The sequence below is a fragment of the Cherax quadricarinatus genome, chromosome 18 (assembly GCF_038502225.1).
Source record: "Cherax quadricarinatus isolate ZL_2023a chromosome 18, ASM3850222v1, whole genome shotgun sequence".
Classification (NCBI taxonomy): Eukaryota; Metazoa; Arthropoda; class Malacostraca; order Decapoda; family Parastacidae; genus Cherax; species Cherax quadricarinatus.
The window spans coordinates 41,134,711-41,155,165 of NC_091309.1; the positions used below are offsets into that span (position 1 = coordinate 41,134,711).

Genomic DNA, 20,455 nt, shown 5'->3' on the forward strand with positions numbered 1-20,455 from the left:
ATGTTCCTCGTGTCCATCTCACACTATGCAAAAACTCAATGCACATAAAAGGCCCTAAAATCTGGAACTCACTACCTGTAAATATAAAAGAAACACTACCTGTTTATAAATTCAAGTCTCTTCTCAAAGATCACTTACTCACCCAAAACCAAATAAATACTGAATAACTGAACCTTATAAATTGTATATCTTAAATGTTTCTCACAATTATATCACATAAACGTTAAACCTAAAACCCAATCTAACTTTATTATTTTTTAAATACACTACCTAACAGAATACTCCATTCTACTGAATGTACAACAATGCATACAACCATATGACCTGTCTTTGTAATACTCACTTGTGCTTTATAGTAATCTGTTTACATTAAAGTTTTATCACCGATGTCATCATTGCTTAGTTCATCTTAAGTTAATTTTAAGCCAGCCCGTAATGCTATGCATAGTATAAGTGGCTTTGGCATACTGCTCTTTTCTGTATTTTTTGTACCTCTGTATGTGTGCACAAATTTTTAAATAAATAAATAAATAAATAAACATGCCTCCTGCAGTGTTCTTCAGCCTGGAGGCTGAGGGACTGACCACCTCAAAACTACGTCTTCAAGGGTGATGGGCTGATTATATCGTCTTCACATCTCTACTACTGCAAACTCCTCTGTACTCGAAATATAAACACATATGCAGTATAATGTGATCCTTTATTGACAACGTTTCGCCCACACAGTGGGCTTTTTCAAGTCACGAACAGATCTACCTGGGGTGAATTGAAAAAGCCCAGTGTGATAAGATAAGATAAGATTTCGTTCGGATTTTTAACCCCGGAGGGTTAGCCACCCAGGATAACCCAAGAAAGTCAGTGCGTCATCGAGGACTGTCTAACTTATTTCCATTGGGGTCCTTAATCTTGTCCCCCAGGATGCGACCCACACCAGTCGACTAACACCCAGGTACCTATTTGCTGCTAGGTGAACAGGACAACAGATGTAAGGAAACGTGTCGAAATGTTTCCACCCGCCGGGAATCGAACCCGGGTCCTCCGTGTGTGAAGCGGGAGCTTTAGCCACCAGGTCACCGGGCCACCGGGCGAAACGTTGTCAATAAAGGATCACATTATACTGCATATGTGTTTATATTTTCATTGTGTCGGTATTTTATACCATTTATTTCCTCTGAACTCGACTGAAGAAGCCTACTATGTAGGCGAAACGTTTCTGAATTAAGATACATAACTGTTGGACATACGGTAATGGCTTGGTTTATACGGTGGTGGAGTGTGGCGGCCCTTGAACCCAACAACAACAACGACAACAACAACCCACAAGGTGGACCACTGTAGCTTGTACCAGCTGCTGCCAGGAATACCTCCTGCACTACCAGCTTTTGTAAGGGACAGCTGGTGCACAACCAACAATTGCGACAAGCTGCATATAAACACCCAGTACTTGTGACTCAAGAGTGTACGACCAGTCAGATATTTTTGGGATACAATACCTGCTGTCGCCGGTGTTGAGGCCCAGCAAGTACACAAACAGCTGGTTTAAAGGGCATCACGTGCACAAACAGCTGGTTTGAGGATCAAGTACACAAGCAGCTGCACAGCAGGTGTTGAGGTGAAGATGTCTATGCTTGCTGAGCCTCGCAGGAGACAGAAGTGGTGTCTCAACCCCAGGGGAGCAGCTTGGGCAGCTGGTAAGATTATCAAGGAAGTCTGGTGGCAGCTGATTTAATATTTTTATTAATTCAGGTTTTCCTGTGTTGCTGAGAGAATTGTGTTCTGATACAGCCTTAATTTTTTTTATAATAATCATTACCTGGAGTTTACCTGGAGAGAGTTCCGGGGGTCAACGCCCCCGCGGCCCGGTCTGAGACCAGGCCTCCTGGTGGATCAGAGCCTGATCAACCAGGCTGTTGCTGCTGGCTGCACGCAAACCAACATACGAGCCACAGCCCGGCTGATCCGGAACTGACTTTAGGTGCTTGCCCAGTGCCAGCTTGAAGACTGCCAGGGGTCTGTTGGTAATCCCCCTTATGTGTGCTGGGAGGCAGTTGAACAGTCTCGGGCCCCTGACACTTATTGTATGGTCTCTTAACGTGCTAGTGACACCCCTGCTTTTCATTGGGGGGATGGTGCATCGTCTGCCAAGTCTTTTGCTTTCGTAGTGAGTGATTTTCGTGTGCAAGTTCGGTACTAGTCCCTCTAGGATTTTCCAGGTGTATATAATCATGTATCTCTCCCTCCTGCGTTCCAGGGAATACAGGTTTAGGAACCTCAAGCGCTCCCAATAATTGAGGTGTTTTATCTCCGTTATGCGTGCCGTGAAAGTTCTCTGTACATTTTCTAGGTCGGCAATTTCACCTGCCTTGAAAGGTGCTGTTAGTGTGCACCAATATTCCAGCCTAGATAGAACAAGTGACCTGAAGAGCGTCATCATGGGCTTGGCCTCCCTAGTTTTGAAGGTTCTCATTATCCATCCTGTCATTTTTCTAGCAGATGCGATTGATACAATGTTATGGTCCTTGAAGGTGAGATCCTCCGACATGATCACTCCCAGGTCTTTGACGTTGGTGTTTCGCTCTATTTTGTGGCCAGAATTTGTTTTGTACTCTGATGAAGATTTAATTTCCTCATGTTTACCATATCTGAGTAATTGAAATTTCTCATCGTTGAACTTCATATTGTTTTCTGCAGCCCACTGAAAGATTTGGTTGATGTCTGCCTGGAGCTTTGCAGTGTCTGCAATGGAAGACACTGTCATGCAGATTCGGGTGTCATCTGCAAAGGAAGACACGGTGCTGTGGCTGACATCCTTGTCTATGTCGGATATAAGGATGAGGAACAAGATGGGAGCGAGTACTGTGCCTTGTGGAACAGAGCTTTTCACCGTAGCTGCCTCGGACTTTACTCTGTTGACGACTACTCTCTGTGTTCTGTTAGTGAGGAAATTATAGATCCATCGACCGACTTTTCCTGTTATTCCTTTAGCACGCATTTTGTGCGCTATTACGCCATGGTCACACTTGTCGAAGGCTTTTGCAAAGTCTGTATATATTACATCTGCATTCTTTTTGTCTTCTAGTGCATTTAGGACCTTGTCGTAGTGGTCCAATAGTTGAGACAGACAGGAGCGACCTGTTCTAAACCCATGTTGCCCTGGGTTGTGTAACTGATGGGCTTCTAGATGCGTGGTGATCTTGCTTCTTAGGACCCTTTCAAAGATTTTTATGATATGGGATGTTAGTGCTATTGGTCTGTAGTTCTTTGCTGTTGCTTTACTGCCCCCTTTGTGGAGTGGGGCTATGTCTGTTGTTTTTAGTAACTGTGGGACGACCCCCGTGTCCATGCTCCCTCTCCATAGGATGGAAAAGGCTCGTGATAGGGGCTTCTTGCAGTTCTTGATGAACACAGAGTTCCATGAGTCTGGCCCTGGGGCAGAGTGCATGGGCATGTCATTTATCGCCTGTTCGAAGTCATTTGGCGTCAGGATAACATCGGATAGGCTTGTGTTAATCAAATTTTGTGGCTCTCTCATAAAAAATTCATTTTGATCTTCGACTCTCAGTCTGGTTAGCGGCTTGCTAAAAACCGAGTCATATTGGGACTTGAGTAGCTCACTCAATAATAATTAAATTAATAATTAAATTAAAGGAGGGGTTTAGGATATTGGCAGTTTGGAGGGATATGTTGTGTATCTTTATATGTATATACTTCTAAACTGTTGTATTCTGAGCACCTCTGCAAAAACAGTGATTATGTGTGAGGTGAAAGTGTTGAATGATGAAAATATTTTCTTTTTGGGTATTTTCTTTCTTTTTGGGTCACTCTGCCTCGGTGTGTATTAATCTGTTCTGTGTATTTATGGAAATATAAACACAAATGCAGTATAATGTGATCCAAGACTGTATAACCCCACCCGGTAGATCATCAGATGCAGCATTCTCCACCTGACCTCAACATTCTGAACATGACTATAAATACTCTCGTACCTTCCAACCCCAGGTAGATCCGTGTGTGACTTGAAAAAGCCCACTGTGTGGGTGAAACGTTGTCAATAAAGGATCACATTATACTGCATTTGTGTTTATATTTCCACTGTGTCGGTATTTTATACCATTTATTTCCACTGTGTATTTATACCACCTTGTGTTTGCATTGCTTTAAATAAAATATAAAAAGAAAGCCTCGGTGGGAGATGGCTGACTTGTTAAAAAAATTAAATTATGAATAATAATTATTAAATTATTAATTAATAGTAATTATTGAATTATTAAGTCATTAAAATTATTAAATTAAATTATTACTAAATAATTATTATGTTTTTCAACTCTATATCATGTTTGTCGGGTCTCATTTAGATTATGCCGCACAGTTCTGGTCACTGTATTACGGAGTTGTAATAAAGTTGGTAGAATTACCGATAATATGTAAAGTAAAAGGACACAAGTGCAACTAATGTGACATTTGATAAAGCTCCTGGAGAGTGAAACGTTGCCACAATAAAATGTCACATTAGTTGCACTTGTGTCCTTTTACTTTACATATTACGGAATTGACATAAATGCTCTGGAAAATGTACAAAGGAGGATGACAAAGTTGATCCCATATATCAGAAACCTTCCCTATGAGGATAGACTGAGGGCCCTGAATCTGCACTCTTTAGGAAGACGTAGAATTAGGGGGGATATGATTGAGGTGTATAAATGGAAAACAGGAATACCTGGAGTATACCTGGAGAGGGTTTCAGGGGTCAATGCCCCTGCGGCTCAGTCTGAGACCAGGCCTCATGGTGGATCAGGGCCTTATCAACCAGGCTGTTACTGCTGGCTGCACACAAACTGATGTACAAACCACAGCCTGGCTGGTCAGGTACAGATTTTAGGTGCCTGTCCAGTGCCTTCTTGAAGACAGCCAGGGGTCTATTGGTAATCCCAGTTATGTATGCTGGGAGGCAGTTGAACAGTCTTGGGCCCCTGACACTTATTGTCTTGTCTCTTATTGTGCTAGTGACACCCCTGCTTTTCATTGGGGGGATGTTGCACCGTCTGCCGAGTTTTTTGTTTTCATAGGGAATGATTTTCGTGTGCAGGTTTGGTACTAATCCCTCTAGAATTTTTCAAGTGTATATAATCATGTATCTCTCCCTCCTGCATTCTAGGGAGTACAGGTTGAGGAATGCTAAGTGATCCCGGTAATTGAGGTGTTTTATCTCAGTTATGTGTGCCATGAAGATTCTCTGTACATTTTCTAGGTTAGCAATTTCACCTGCCTTGAAAGGTACTGTTAGTGTGCAGCAATATTCCAGCCTAAATAGAACAAGCAACCTGAAGAGTGTAATCATGGGCTTGGCATCCCTAGTTTTGAAGGTTTTCATTATCCATCCTGTCATTTTTCTAGCAGATGTGATTGATGCAGTGTTGTGGTCTTTGAAGGTGAGATCCTCTGACATTGTCACTCCTAGATCTTTTACATTAGTTTTTCGCTCTATTGTGTAGTTGGAATTTGTATTATACTCCGATACAGTTTTAATTTCCTTATGTTTTCTTTATCGGAGTAATTGAAATTTCTTATCGTTGAACTTCATATTGTTTCCTGTGGCCCATTTAAAGATTTGGTTGATGTCCGCCTGGAGTCTTGCAGTGTCTTCAGTGGAGGACACTTCCATGCCAATTCAGGTGTCATCTACAAAGGAAGACAGTGCTGTGGCTTACAATGCTCATCATGGCAATATCCCGGGTTAGCACCCCTGCATAATGCCATGATGAAAATCAAAGGCCTACCATACAGGGAGGTCTTTTATAGTCAGTGCATTATGCCAGGTAGCAGCCCTTAGCATGATGTCATGGCCTTCTACCACAATCCACAGTGACTCCTCAGTGCTCACGAGACTGCTGCAGTGAGGGGAAGTGTATTATTTATACCATTTTTGCGCCATTTCTACACTAATGCAGTAGTCTGCATAACAGTAAATCTTCTATTTTTTGTGAGAATAAAGATTCCAAGTGGAAAGCAAAAGAAATGTAACAGAGGCCTGGGGACGTGACTAATGAACAGAGGAAATGTTATTTTAGAGCCAGGAATGTCTGTCTTGTATATTCTGGACCCTATTTGGAAATTGGCATCTTTTGAAATTTATGTGAAATTGGCAAAATTGCCAATTTCTGACCACTTTATTGGATAATTGAAATCGGTAAATGGGTGGTTTCTCATACTCATTCGATAGAAAAAATGGATTTCTAGTGAAATAGTTATGATTTTTGTTGACTGGTGCATTGGAATTGGCTGAAAATAGGGCTCAAATTGGGCGAAATCGCCGATGCGTGGAAATCGTCAAGATCGCTAACTTCGCAAGAGCATTATTCCGTAAGTTTTCCATCAATGTTCATACTTTTGGTGTGATTATGATCGGAAAAAGATTCTCTTTCATTTCATAAGAATTTTTTTTTTTTTCCGAAAAATTTCCGACCTTGCGAACAAGTTTAGGAGAGGGCCTGCCGACCTTGAAAGGGTTAATATCAGAAACTATAGCTCAAACCATGTTGGCGTGTGTTAGCATTCAGTAAGTAACTGGGTGCAGTGTTTTAAGGCTGGTGGTGGTGTCGAGTTACCATCTGCCAAACCTCGGCCTGGCCCCTCGAAGAAGACATCTGTTTGTACCTTAACTGTATTAAAGAAGCAGTTAGCAAAGTCAGTCAGCAAAGTCAGTTAGCAAAGTCAGTCATTCAGTCAGCCAAGCACAGCCAGTCAATCACCCAGCCAGAAAAGCATGTTCTAAACATGTTGCAGAATTCTCTCTCTCTCTACTTTGGGCACAGGTGATAGGACATTCTGGCAAGATGACACTATCAGTTGCATTAAAATTTAACGTGGCACAAATGTTGCACATGGGTTATTCTTTTGGGAAAAAAACAGCTGCATATCTGACATCATCAGGAGATTTACAACCATAACTGCTAGAGAGTTGAAAGAAAAGAACCCACATCCTCTCTCAGAGGTGTCTGTAAGAACTGTTAGCAGGCATGTGTCAGAACTGGGCTATAGTAGCCAAAGCCAGGCTAAGAAACTGATCCTCTCCAAGCCACAGAAGAATGTAGGCTGGATTATGTAAAGAAATATCTTCACTGGAATCCTCAACAGTGGTCTAAAGTACTTTGGAGTGATGAAGCAACCTTCACCGTCACCTGTAACCATGTGGGACGTGTACTGGCCCAGAGGTAGTGACCCGCTAGACCCATGCTCCGCCTGTGGGACCACCAAACACCTAGACTCGCTCATGGTTTGGGGGGGTGTTTCACTGCTCAGAGTGTTGGTGAACTCATTGTGCTTCCCAAAAACCAGTATATGAAACAGTATAATTACCTGGAGTTATTGTGTAACAATTTACCTGAGGCATTTGACGTGTGGGGCTATGGTTTTTATGCAGGATGGTGCACCGTATCATACTGCCAGATCTATAGTTCAGTGACTTAAGGACTGCGAAGTGAGGTACTTTAATGACTGGCCAGGCAATTCCCCAGACCTATACCCTGTTGAGAACCTCTGGTCAATAGTGAAACGAAGTTTACTTGGCAAGGATATCAGTTCCATCCAGCGGCTGGAGGCTGCTGTAGAATAATATACCTCCCCAAACCCTCAAGAATTTGTGTGAGTGTCTTCCTACATGGCTGAGGAACGTGATTAAGCGTAAAGGATGCAGCACCAAGTATTAAAACCTCAGTAAGTGTGCAAATATATATATTATAATCTTTCATGTGTTTGTGTTGTGGTATGTGTGTGGGGGAGGGGCAGCATAATGCCGTGACGAACACTGTACATCCCTCTCTGTGCCAGGTATGAGGATGAGGAACAGGATGGGAACGAGTATTGTGCCTTGTGGAACAGAGCTTTTCATCTTAGCCATCTCAGACTTCACTCTGTTTACTTCTACTCTGTGTTCTGTTTGTTATTAAATTATAGATCCATCTATCAACTTTTCCTGTTATTCCTTTATCATGCATCTTGTGCGCTATTACACCATGGTCACACTTGTCAAAGGCTTTTGCAAAGTCTGTGTGAAAATAAATCTGCATTTTGTTTGTCTTCTAGAGCATCCAGGACCTAGCCATAGTGGTCCAGTAGTTGGGACAGGCAGGAGCGTCCTGCTCTAAACTCATGTTACCCTGGGTTATGTAACTGATGGGTATCTAGATGGATGGCGAGGTTGCTTCTTAGAACCCTTTCAAGGATTTTTATGATATGGGATGTTAGTGCTGTCAGTCTGTAGTTCTTTGCTATTGCTTTACTGCTACCTTTGTGGAGTGGGGCTATGTCTATTGTTTTTAGCAGCTGTGGGATGACCCCTGTGTTCATCCTTCCTCTCCATAGGATATTAACCCTTAAACTGTCCAAGCAGATCTACGTTCACATGCGTAGTGCTCCAAAAGTAGATCTATTTTTTTTTACATATTTTCAAATATAACAAAAAAAAAAAAAACATAGATCAAAGTTTTTTTTACACTTTTTTAAATGTAAAAAAAGAAAAGAAGATCTACTTTTTTTACATACTTTCAAATGTTGAAAAAACGTAGATCTACGTTTGGACAGTTTAAGGGTTAAAAACACATGGTAGGGGCTTCTTGCAGTTCTTGATGAACATGGAGTTCCATGAGTCTGGGCCTGGGGCAGAGTGCATGGACATGTCATTTATCGCCTTTTTGAAGTCATTTGTTGTCAGGATAATATCAGATAGGTTTGAGTCTACCAAATTCTATGTCTTGCTCGTAAAAAATCATTTAGGTCTTCAACTCTCAGTCTGGTTAGTGGCTCACTAAAAACTGCATCATATTGGGACTTGAGTAGCTCACTCATTTCCTTGCTGTCATCTGTGTAGGACCCATCTCGTTTAATTAAGGGCCCAATACTGGATGTTGTTCTTGACTTTGATTTGGCATAAGAAAAGAAATATTTTGGTTTCTTTCAATTTCATTTATGGCTTTTAGTTCTTCCCACATTTCTTGATTCCTGTAAGACTCCTTTAGCTTTAGTTTGATGTTTGCTATTTCTCTGACCAGTGCTTCCCTTCATATATTGGTCTCTCTTAGCTGCTCAGTTATTCTTTGCCTTTGCCCGTATAGGGAGCGCCTTTCTCTTTCTAGTTTACATCTTCTCTTCCTTTTTGTTAAAGGAATATGCCTTGAGCATACCTCGAGTGCCACAGAGTTAATTTGTTCTAGACATAGGTTTGGATCCGTTTTGCTTAGGCTGTCTTACCAGTTTATATCATTTGCGACCTGGTTGACTTGTAAATAACTTGCTAAAAATATCTAACCAAGACAGGACTCACAGCAGTGGTTTCAAGTTGGAAAATTTTAGATTTTGAATGGATATAGGAAAGCAGTGATTTGGAAATAGTTGTAGATGAGTGGAACAAACTCCCGAGCAGCATCATTGAAGCTAAAATGTTGTGTAGGTTTAAAAATAGGTTAGACAGATGCATGAGTGAGTGTGGGTGGTTGTGAGTTGGACCTGATTAGCTTGGGCCAGTAGGTGTGATGCAGTGCTTCTTCCTTTTTTAGCTGATGTGATTTGGACCTGACTGGTTTATTCCAGTTCTTCATTTCTACAAAGTCGTGATACTTCTATAGCTGGTTCAAATGTTTGTGTTATTTCTACCCATTGTGGAGGTTTCTTGATGCTGGTGAAGGGCTCTTGATCCAAGGAATTTGAGTGAATGTCAGTGATTTCATTAATGTTCCAAAATTGTTGATCAGTCAGCAGAATCTCCAATATTTTCCTGCTTGTTAGGTGTTCTCTTTTATATAAACTGAACAAAAACTTGGCAAACATTTAACTAACATAACGTAACCTAAACTTAAGATTTTGTAGGATAATGTGTGGTTATATTTTAACATGTAGCCAAAGCTGCTTCTACAATAATTCTCTCATAATGATTTGAAGATTTTGTGTCTTAGCTATACCTGGAGACCTGGAGAGAGTTTCGGGGGTCAACGCCCCCGCGGCCCGGTCTGTGACCAGGCCTCCTGGTGGATCAGCGCCTGATCAACCAGGCTGTTGCTGCTGGCTGCACGCAAACCAACGTACGAGCCACAGCCCGGCTGATCAGGAACTGCCTTTAGGTGCTTGTCCAGTGCCAGTTTGAAGACTGCCAGGGGTCTGTTTGTAATCCCCCTTATGTGTGCTGGGAGGCAGTTGAACAGTCTCGGTCCCCTGACACTTATTGTATGGTCTCTTAACGTGCTAGTGACACCCCTGCTTTTCATTGGGGGGATGGTGCATCGTCTGCCAAGTCTTTTGCTTTCGTAGTGAGTGATTTTCGTGTGCAAGTTCGGTACTAGTCCCTCTAGGATTTTCCAGGTGTATATAATCATGTATCTCTCCCTCCTGCGTTCCAGGGAATACAGGTTTAGAAACCTCAAGCGCTCCCAGTAATTGAGGTGTTTTATCTCCGTTATGCGCGCCGTGAAAGTTCTCTGTACATTTTCTAGGTCGGCAATTTCACCTGCCTTGAAAGGTGCTGTTAGAGTGCAGCAATATTCCAGCCTAGATAGAACAAGTGACCTGAAGAGTGTCATCATGGGCTTGGCCTCCCTAGTTTTGAAGGTTCTCATTATCCATCCTGTCATTTTTCTAGCAGATGCGATTGATACAATGTTATGGTCCTTGAAGGTGAGATCCTCCGACATAATCACTCCCAGGTCTTTGACGTTGGTGTTTCGCTCTATTTTGTGGCCAGAATTTGTTTTGTACTCTGATGAAGATTTAATTTCCTCATGTTTACCATATCTGAGTAATTGAAATTTCTCATCGTTGAACTTCATATTGTTTTCTGCAGCCCACTGAAAGATTTGGTTGATGTCCGCCTGGAGCCTTGCAGTGTCTGCAATGGAAGACACTGTCATGCAGATTCGGGTGTCATCTGCAAAGGAAGACACGGTGCTGTGGCTGACATCCTTGTCTATGTCGGATATGAGGATGAGGAACAAGATGGGAGCTAGTACTGTGCCTTGTGGAACAGAGCTTTTCACCGTAGCTGCCTCGGACTTTACTCTGTTGACGACTACTCTCTGTGTTCTGTTAGAGAGGAAATTATAGATCCATCGACCAACTTTTCCTGTTATTCCTTTAGCGCGCATTTTGTGCGCTATTACGCCATGGTCACACTTGTCGAAGGCTTTTGCAAAGTCTGTATATATTACATCTGCATTCTTTTTGTCTTCTAGTGCATTTAGGACCTTGTCGTAGTGATCCAGTAGTTGAGACAGACAGGAGCGACCTGTTCTAAACCCATGTTGCCCTGGGTTGTGTAACTGATGGGTTTCTAGATGGGTGGTGATCTTGCTTCTTAGGACCCTTTCAAAGATTTTTATGATATGGGATGTTAGTGCTATTGGTCTGTAGTTCTTTGCTGTTGCTTTACTGCCCCCTTTGTGGAGTGGGGCTATGTCTGTTGTTTTTAGTAACTGAGGGACGACCCCCGTGTCCATGCTCCCTCTCCATAGGATGGAAAAGGCTCGTGATAGGGGCTTCTTGCAGTTCTTGATGAACACAGAGTTCCATGAGTCTGGCCCTGGGGCAGAGTGCATGGGCATGTCATTTATCGCCTGTTCGAAGTCATTTGGCGTCAGGATAACATCGGATAGGCTTGTGTTAATCAAATTTTGTGGCTCTCTCATAAAAAATTCATTTTGATCTTCGACTCTCAGTCTGGTTAGCGGCTTGCTAAAAACTGAGTCATATTGGGACTTGAGTAGCTCACTCATTTCCTTGCTGTCATCTGTGTAGGACCCATCTTGTTTAAGTAGGGGCCCAATACTGGACGTTGTTCTCGATTTTGATTTGGCATAGGAGAAGAAATACTTTGGGTTTCTTTCGATTTCATTTATGGCTTTTAGTTCTTCCCGCGATTCCTGACTCCTAAAGGATTCTTTTAGCTTAAGTTCGATGCTTGCTATTTCTCTGACCAGTGTCTCCCTGCGCATTTCTGATATATTGACCTCTTTTAGCCGCTCTGTTATTCTTTTCCGTCGCCTGTAAAGGGAGCGCCTGTCTCTTTCTATTTTACATCTACTCCTCCTTTTTCTTAGAGGAATAAGCCTTGTGCATACATCGAGTGCCACCGAGTTAATCTGTTCTAGGCATAAGTTTGGGTCTGTGTTGCTTAGTATATCTTCCCAGCTTATATCGGTTAGGACTTGGTTTACTTGGTCCCACTTTATGTTTTTGTTATTGAAGTTGAATTTGGTGAATGCTCCCTCGTGACTAGTCTCATTTTGTCGGTCTGAGGCTCCATGCATACATGTCTGAACCTCAATTATGTTGTGATCTGAGTATATTGTTTTTGATATGGTGACATTTCTTATCAGATCATCATTGTTAGTGAAGATGAGGTCTAGTGTATTCTCCAGTCTAGTAGGCTCTATTATTTGCTGGTTTAAATTGAATTTTGTGCAGAGATTTAAAAGCTCGTGTGAGTGTGAGTTTTCATCAGAGCTGCCTCCTGGTGTTATTACTGCAACAATATTATTTGCTATATTCCTCCATTTTAGGTGCCTTAAGTTGAAATCCCCCAGGAGCAAGATGTTGGGTGCAGGAGCTGGAAGATTTTCCAGACACCATTGGAATGGTACAAGTCACCAGGCTCTGATGAACTGTTTACAATTGTTGTTAAGGAATGCAAAGAGAAACTTAACAGACTATTAGCCAGTGTGAAATTATTAGCAAGTGCCATTTTGTGATTTCAGTACAAAATTTTAATTGTCCAATATTAAGTTGGTTATGCACTGGAAATGGTTTTAATTTGTGCAAATGGGAACAAAAAGTCCTAACTAAACCCAACTTAACCTAATGTAACATGTATGTTATCTAACCTAATCTAAAATGACCTGGTGTATTGACTTAAAGGGTTTCTTTTGGGTACTTTATTGGAATAAGAATAGGAAAAAGATGCCCACTTAAATGTAACTCTGGTCAGCTTACTGTTGGTAACAAAGAATTTTTAAACACATCGGCTATCTCCCACCAAGGTAGGGTGACCTGAACAACAAGAAACACTTTCACAATCATTCATTCAATCTCTGTCTTGCCAGAATTGTGTTGATATCATAGCTCAGATAACCTTTTGCACTGCAACATCCCCATCTCTCCTTTTCCAGCCTCTTTATCTCATCATTCCACCAATTGCTCCTCTTCCCTCCAGTGCCCACCCTCCTATACCCACAAACTTCTGCTGCAGAGTGCACACTAACACTACATACTTTTCCACTCTAGCATTGCTTATTTCTTCTCCATTTTTATGCAAGAGGATACAAATGGAATTGTAGAGATTAGCAATAATTATGGAAGAATTACTGACAGTATGTTAGGTGAAAGGACATGTGTTCAACTAATTACAAGGACAAGAATAATCCACTTTCAAAGACAATAGTAACATTATCCTCAGACAATTAGAGTGAAACCTAATAAATCACCCAGCTGTGATAAACTGTTTTAAAGGGTTCTTTAAAGTTCTGTAATGTGAAGAGCAGTGATCTGTTGGAGAGACTAGCATACCATTAGCTAGTCTCTCCAAGAGATCACTGCAAATACGTATTCTACCGGGTAAATGGAAAATGGCATATGTGATACCCAATTGCAAAGCAGGAGATAGATCCTTAGCTTCAAATTATAGACCAGTCACCATAACCTCAGTTGTAGGAAAATTGATGGAATCAATAATGTAATGCAAAGCCATCTTGAAAGATATAATTTAATCAGTGAATCTCAGCATGAAATGCTTTGCATATTTATTTATTTATTTATAATTTGAGCACACTTACAGAGGTACAAAAAAAAATACAGATAAGAGCAGCATGCCAAAGCCACTTATACTATGCATAGCATTACGGGCTGGCTTAAAATTAACTTAAGATTAACTAAGCAATGATGAAATCAGTGAAAAACATTAATGTAAACTGATTACTATAAAGCACAAGTGAGTATTACAAAGACAGGTCATATGGTTGCATGCATTGTTGTAAATTCAGTAGAATGGAGTATTCTGTTAGGTAGTGAATTTAAAAAATAATAAAGTTAGATTGGGTTTTAGGTTTAACATTTATGTGATATAATTGTGAGAAACATTTAAGATATACAATTTATAAGGTTCAGTTATTCAGTATTTATTTGGTTTTGGGTGAGTAAGTGATCTTTGAGAAGAGACTTGAATTTATAAACAGGTAGTGTTTCTTTTATATTAACAGGTAATGAATTCCAGATTTTAGGGCCTTTTATGTGCATTGAGTTTTTGCATAGCGTGAGATGGACACGAGGAATATCAAAGAGTGATCTGTGCCTTGTGTTATGGTCATGTGTTCTGTTGAGGTTGGCAAGGAGATGTTTGAGGGGAGGGTTAATATCAGAGTTGAGTGTTCTATGTATGTAATAGGTGCAGTAATAAGTATGGATGTTTTGTATGGTGAGTAGGTTGAGTGTATTGAATATTGGTGGAGTGTGCTGCCTGTAGTGAGAATTTGTTATCATTCTAACTGCAGCCTTTTGTTGGGTAATTAGTGGTCTGAGATGGTTACTTGTTGTTGAGCCCCATGCACAAATTCCATAGGTGAGATAGGGGTAAATAAGAGAGTGATATAGGGCCAGGAGGGCTGACTGTGGAGCATAGTACCGTATCTTCGATAGTATGCCTACAGTCTTGGAAATTTTCTTAGAAATTTGTTGTATATGTGTATGAAATTTGAGTCTATTATCAAGGTGGATTCCTAAGAATTTTCCCTCTGTTAGCTTTGTGATAGGTGATCCGTTTATCATTATGTTAAGAGGGACATCTGTAGCTCTGTTACCAAACTGAATGAAGTAGGTTTTGTCAATGTTTAGTGTAAGTTTGTTAGTACTCATCCAGGTAGATATTTTCTGTAATTCGGTATTTACAGTATTGGCTAGCTTGACTGGGCTCGGGTGGGAGAAGACGTATGTTGTGTCATCAGCAAATAGTGTGGGTTTGAGTAATTGAGAAGCATTTGGTAGGTCATTTATGTATAGGAGAAAGAGAAGAGGGCCAAGGACACTTCCCTGTGGGACACCAACTGTAATTGGTTGTGCAGAAGAGTTTGCCCCATTTGCGTACACATATTGGCTTCTGTTGCTGAGGTATGACTTGAGGTAGTTGAGGGAGTGCCCTCTTATACCATAGTGTGATAATTTTACGTGGAGCAAGTCATGGTCAACTGTATCAAAAGCTTTACGTAAGTCAATGAAGATCCCCAGTGGGACTTCTTTTTTCTCTATTGCAGTGTATATTAAGTGGATTTTTATTGAACATGCATGTGTATCAAAGTTTTTGTTATAATTGTTTCAAAACATTAACCAAATGATATGTTAATCAGACTACTGTAACTTTTATGCATGGTCAATAGAAATGAACATTTTATTTGATCAAACCCAGGTGGCAGCACTATGGGGTACTAGTAGAGCCATTTCTACTTCCAGTGTAGTTCAGGTGATTAATTATATTGTCCTCCTAATTGTCCCAGTACAATTTGGAGACATCAGTGTCTTCCTTGGTGGGTCATAGATGCCTCATTCTGCCCTTAGGATTGGTTACAAATTTTTCCCTAATCTTCTTTGGAATGATTGTTCTCATCCTCTCTTGCCCACTGAGCATGTCATTATCTGGAATGTCATACATCAGCTTCTTTTTTCTGTGTTGTGGTTATCTGCACTTACTAATTGTACCCTGCAGGGGCATGGCTGGGAGTCCACCTGACTTAATCAGGAAAGTTTCTTACCTTTTTATTGGGAAATGCTTGTTCTGTTACTCCATTTCCACCCAGGTTGGTCAGTTTTTCTTCCTGGTTGCTGGGAGGTGTGACTTTGTAAGCTGTCACTGGCTCTTGCAATCCGTGTAACATCAATGCACTCTGGGGGATAATTCTAGTATCAGTGCAGTCTGTGGAATAATCCCAACATCAATAAAGTATAGGCAGTTTTGCCTAAATTCCATTGCTTGTTTCAGCCAAATTCTTAGCTGTTTTGCTAGCTTGCCTTCTGTTATATTGATTGAGCATGAGAAACCACCCATTCAACTATCAAACCACCCTATAGTGTACAGAAGTTGGTAATTTGACAAGTTACACACAAATTAAAAAATCCAACTTTAGAACAGAGTCTGAAATACAGTGGACCCTTGCATAACGCTATTAATCTGTTCCTGAGAGCTCAATGTTAGGCGAAATTATCGTTAGGCGAATTAATTTTCCCCATAAGAAATAATGGAAATCAAATTAATCCGTGCAAGACACCCATAAGTATGAAAAAAAAATTTTTTTACCACATGAAATACAGTGGTCCCTCAATAATCGTCCGGCCTGAAAGTCGTCCATTTCGGAAATAGTCCTGTTTTTTCGTCAAAATATTGGCTCGCAAATGGTCTGGTAACTCGCTAATAGTCCTAATAGTCCTTCGTCTTGGATGTGTACTCACGCTCTGAGCCGCCTCGGCCTTTCCTTCCCAGCCAGTGTGCCATTGTTTACCAGTGAGTGACGGTCCCCTCACATGCTCCTATGAAATATTTCATAATATTCCATTAATTTTGGGACTTGGGACTTGCAAATGAGTGGATAGAGTTATCAGAGCTTATTTCTTGGGTAGCATTGAGGACTGGGTTGGGAAAATGTTTCGTTAGTGGGATGAATTGTAAAGGACCTGCCGAGCATGGGCAAACAGGCCTGCTGCAGTGATCCTCCTTTCTTATGTTCTTATATTCTTATGTTCATCAACCACTATCACAACTGCTTCCACTCTACCACCACCATCTTTGTATTTTTCTACAAACTTTTTCATAAATTATGTGTTTCTCACATTCTTTACCAAAAGGCTGGCACTAGAAGCTTTCTTTGGTGGTAGTGATGGTGGTAGAAGGTAGTAGTGATGGTGGTAGAAGGTAGTAGTGATGGTGGTAGAAGGTAGTAGTGATGGTGGTAGAAGGTAGTAGTGATGGTGGTAGAAGGTAGTAGTGATGGTGGTAGAAGGTAGTAGTGATGGTGGTAGAAGGTAGTAGTGATGGTGGTAGAAGGTAGTAGTGATGATGGTAGAAGGTAGTAGTGATGGTGGTAGAAGGTAGTAGTGATGGTGGTAACAGTTGTAATAGTGGTAGAAGGTCGTAGTGATGGTGGTAGAGGGTTCCTTCTTTAGTGATTCAGCAATTCTACTAACTCCTCCAATGTTGTTGGAGTTATATAGGGCTACAAAAACCACCGCCGCCTCACCACCATTATGGACGGCTTACACTCAGTGGCCCTTATATACCCAACAGCATCACAACACAACACCTCTCGTGACATACGTAATGACTTATTTTATTCATTCTAGAGTATATTCCATGTTTCTATGTTATTAATATTGTTTTTTATATCATATTAGTTGAATTGGAGTGAGTAGGAGTGAGGAAGAGCCAGTTGTGAGTGTGGGGGAAGTTCGTGAGGCAGTAGGTAAAATGAAAGGGGGTAAGGCAGCCGGGATTGATGGGATAAAGATAGAAATGTTAAAAGCAGGTGGGGATATAGTTTTGGAGTGGTTGGTGCAATTATTTAATAAATGTATGGAAGAGGGTAAGGTACCTAGGGATTGGCAGAGAGCATGCATAGTTCCTTTGTATAAAGGCAAAGGGGACAAAAGAGAGTGCAAAAATTATAGGGGGATAAGTCTGTTGAGTATACCTGGTAAAGTGTATGGTAGAGTTATTATTGAAAGAATTAAGAGTAAGACGGAGAATAGGATAGCGGATGAACAAGGAGGCTTTAGGAAAGGTAGGGGGTGTGTGGACCAGGTGTTTACAGTGAAACATATAAGTGAACAGTATTTAGATAAGGCTAAAGAGGTCTTTGTGGCATTTATGGATTTGGAAAAGGCATATGACAGGGTGGATAGGGGGGCAATGTGGCAGATGTTGCAGGTGTATGGTGTAGGAGGTAGGTTACTGAAAGCAGTGAAGAGTTTTTACGAGGATAGTGAGGCTCAAGTTAGAGTATGTAGGAAAGAGGGAAATTATTTCCCAGTAAAAGTAGGCCTTAGACAAGGATGTGTGATGTCACCGTGGTTGTTTAATATATTTATAGATGGGGTTGTAAGAGAAGTAAATGTGAGGGTCTTGACAAGAGGCGTGGAGTTAAAAGATAAAGAATCAAACATAAAGTGGGAGTTGTCACAGTTGCTCTTTGCTGATGACACTGTGCTCTTGGGAGATTCTGAAGAGAAGTTGCAGAGATTGGTGGATGAATTTGGTAGGGTGTGCAAAAGAAGAAAATTAAAAGTGAATACAGGAAAGAGTAAGGTTATGAGGATAAAAATATTAGGTGATGAAAGATTGGATATCAGATTGGAGGGAGAGAGTATGGAGGAGGTGAATGTATTCAGATATTTGGGAGTGGACGTGTCAGCGGATGGGTCTATGAAGGATGAGGTGAATCATAGAATTGATGAGGGGAAAAGGGTGAGTGGTGCACTTAGGAGTCTGTGGAGACAAAGAACTTTGTCCTTGGAGGCAAAGAGGGGAATGTATGAGAGTATAGTTTTACCAACGCTCTTATATGGGTGTGAAGCATGGGTGATGAATGTTGCAGCGAGGAGAGGGCTGGAGGCAGTGGAGATGTCATGTCTGAGGGCAATGTGTGGTGTGAATATAATGCAGAGAATTCGTAGTTTGGAAGTTAGGAGGAGGCGCGGGATTACCAAAACTGTTGTCCAGAGGGATGAGGAAGGGTTGTTGAGGTGGTTCGGACATGTAGAGAGAATGGAGCGAAACAGAATGACTTCAAGAGTGTATCAGTCTGTAGTGGAAGGAAGTGGGGTAGGGGTTGGCCTAGGAAAGGTTGGAGGGAGGGGGTAAAGGAGGTTTTGTGTGCGAGGGGCTTGGACTTCCAGCAGACGTGCGTGAGCGTGTTTGATAGGAGTGAATGGAGACGAATGGTTTTTAATACTTGACGTGCTGTTGGAGTGTGAGCAAAGTAACATTTATGAAGGGGTTCAGGGAAACCGGCAGGCCGGACTTGAGTCCTGGAGATGGGAAGTACAGTGCCTGCACTCTGAAGGAGGGGTGTTAGTGTTGCAGTTTAAAAACTGTAGTGTAAAGCACCCTTCTGGCAAGACAGTGATGGAGTGAATGATGGTGAAAGTTTTTCTTTTTCGGGCCACCCTGCCTTGGTGGGAATCGGCCAGTGTGATAATAAAATAAAATAAAATAGTTGAATTGTGATAGATAAATAAGCCATAGAGTTGATATTAGTGTCATATTCTCCAACAATACACTTGCCATCCCTCCCTCACAAACAAATAGCCAATAAGAACATCACAATGGAAGAACACTGCAGGTCTACAAGGCAGGTCCTTATCAAAATGACCTCCACCCAAAGCTACCCAAGAATTTACTCCCGTACCCAATGACACAAATCAAACTCAGCTCCTCCAACTCGTATATTTGTCCAATCTCTTCTTAAAGCTACCCAAGGTCCTAGCCTCGATCACCCTACTGGTAAGTGTGATGTTAAATAAGAACTTAAGAAAGTAGGAACACTGCAACAGGCCTGCTGGCCCATACTAGGCCGGTCCTTCACAAATCCAACCTACTAACAGAACAAATGCTACCCAAGCAATAAACTCAGGTGCAAGTCCGACTCAAATCCAACCTCTTTCACTCGTGTATTTATCCAACCTAAATTTGAAACTACCCAAGCCATAGCTTTTAGAACATTGGAAAGGAGGAACACTGCAATAGGCCTGTTGGCCCATACTAGGCCGGTCCTTCACAAATCCAACCCACTAACAGAACAAATGCTACCCAAGCAATAAACTCGGGTGCAAGTCCGACTCAAATCCAACCTCTTTCACTCGTGTATTTATCCAACCTAAATTTGAAACTACCCAAGCCATAGCTTTTAGAACATTGGAAAGGAGGAACACTGCAATAGGCCTGTTGGCCCATACTAGGCCGGTCCTTCACAAATCCAACCTACTAACAGAACAAATGCTACCCAAGCAATAAACTCAGGTGCAAGTCCGACTCAAATCCAACCTCTTTCACTCGTGTATTTATCCAACCTAAATTTGAAACTACCCAAGCCATAGCTTTTAGAACATTGGAAAGGAGGAACACTGCAATAGGCCTGTTGGCCCATACTAGGCCGGTCCTTCACAAATCCAACCCACTAACAGAACAAATGCTACCCAAGCAATAAACTCGGGTGCAAGTCCGACTCAAATCCAACCTCTTTCACTCGTGTATTTATCCAACCTAAATTTGAAACTACCCAAGCCATAGCTTTTAGAACATTGGAAAGGAGGAACACTGCAATAGGCCTGTTGGCCCATACTAGGCCGGTCCTTCACAAATCCAACCCACTAACAGAACAAATGCTACCCAAGCAATAAGCTCAGGTGCAAGTCCGACTCAAATCCAACCCCTCTATCTCGT

At 41.5% G+C, this 20,455-nt stretch overlaps 1 protein-coding gene across 3 annotated transcripts in view; it reads left to right on the plus strand.

The window, feature by feature from the left end:
• The first annotated feature begins 1,285 nt into the window (after positions 1-1,285).
• The window catches only part of LOC128689508 (G patch domain-containing protein 4), an 84,391-nt gene continuing 65,221 nt past the window's right edge, over positions 1,286-20,455 (plus strand). For all 3 annotated transcript variants that reach the window (XM_053777882.2, XM_053777883.2, XM_070086440.1), the window contains exon 1: positions 1,286-1,691. In XM_053777882.2, coding sequence (XP_053633857.1) covers positions 1,619-1,691 — 73 coding nt within the window. In that variant the 5' untranslated portion in view covers positions 1,286-1,618. The remainder of the gene's footprint in view (positions 1,692-20,455) is intronic.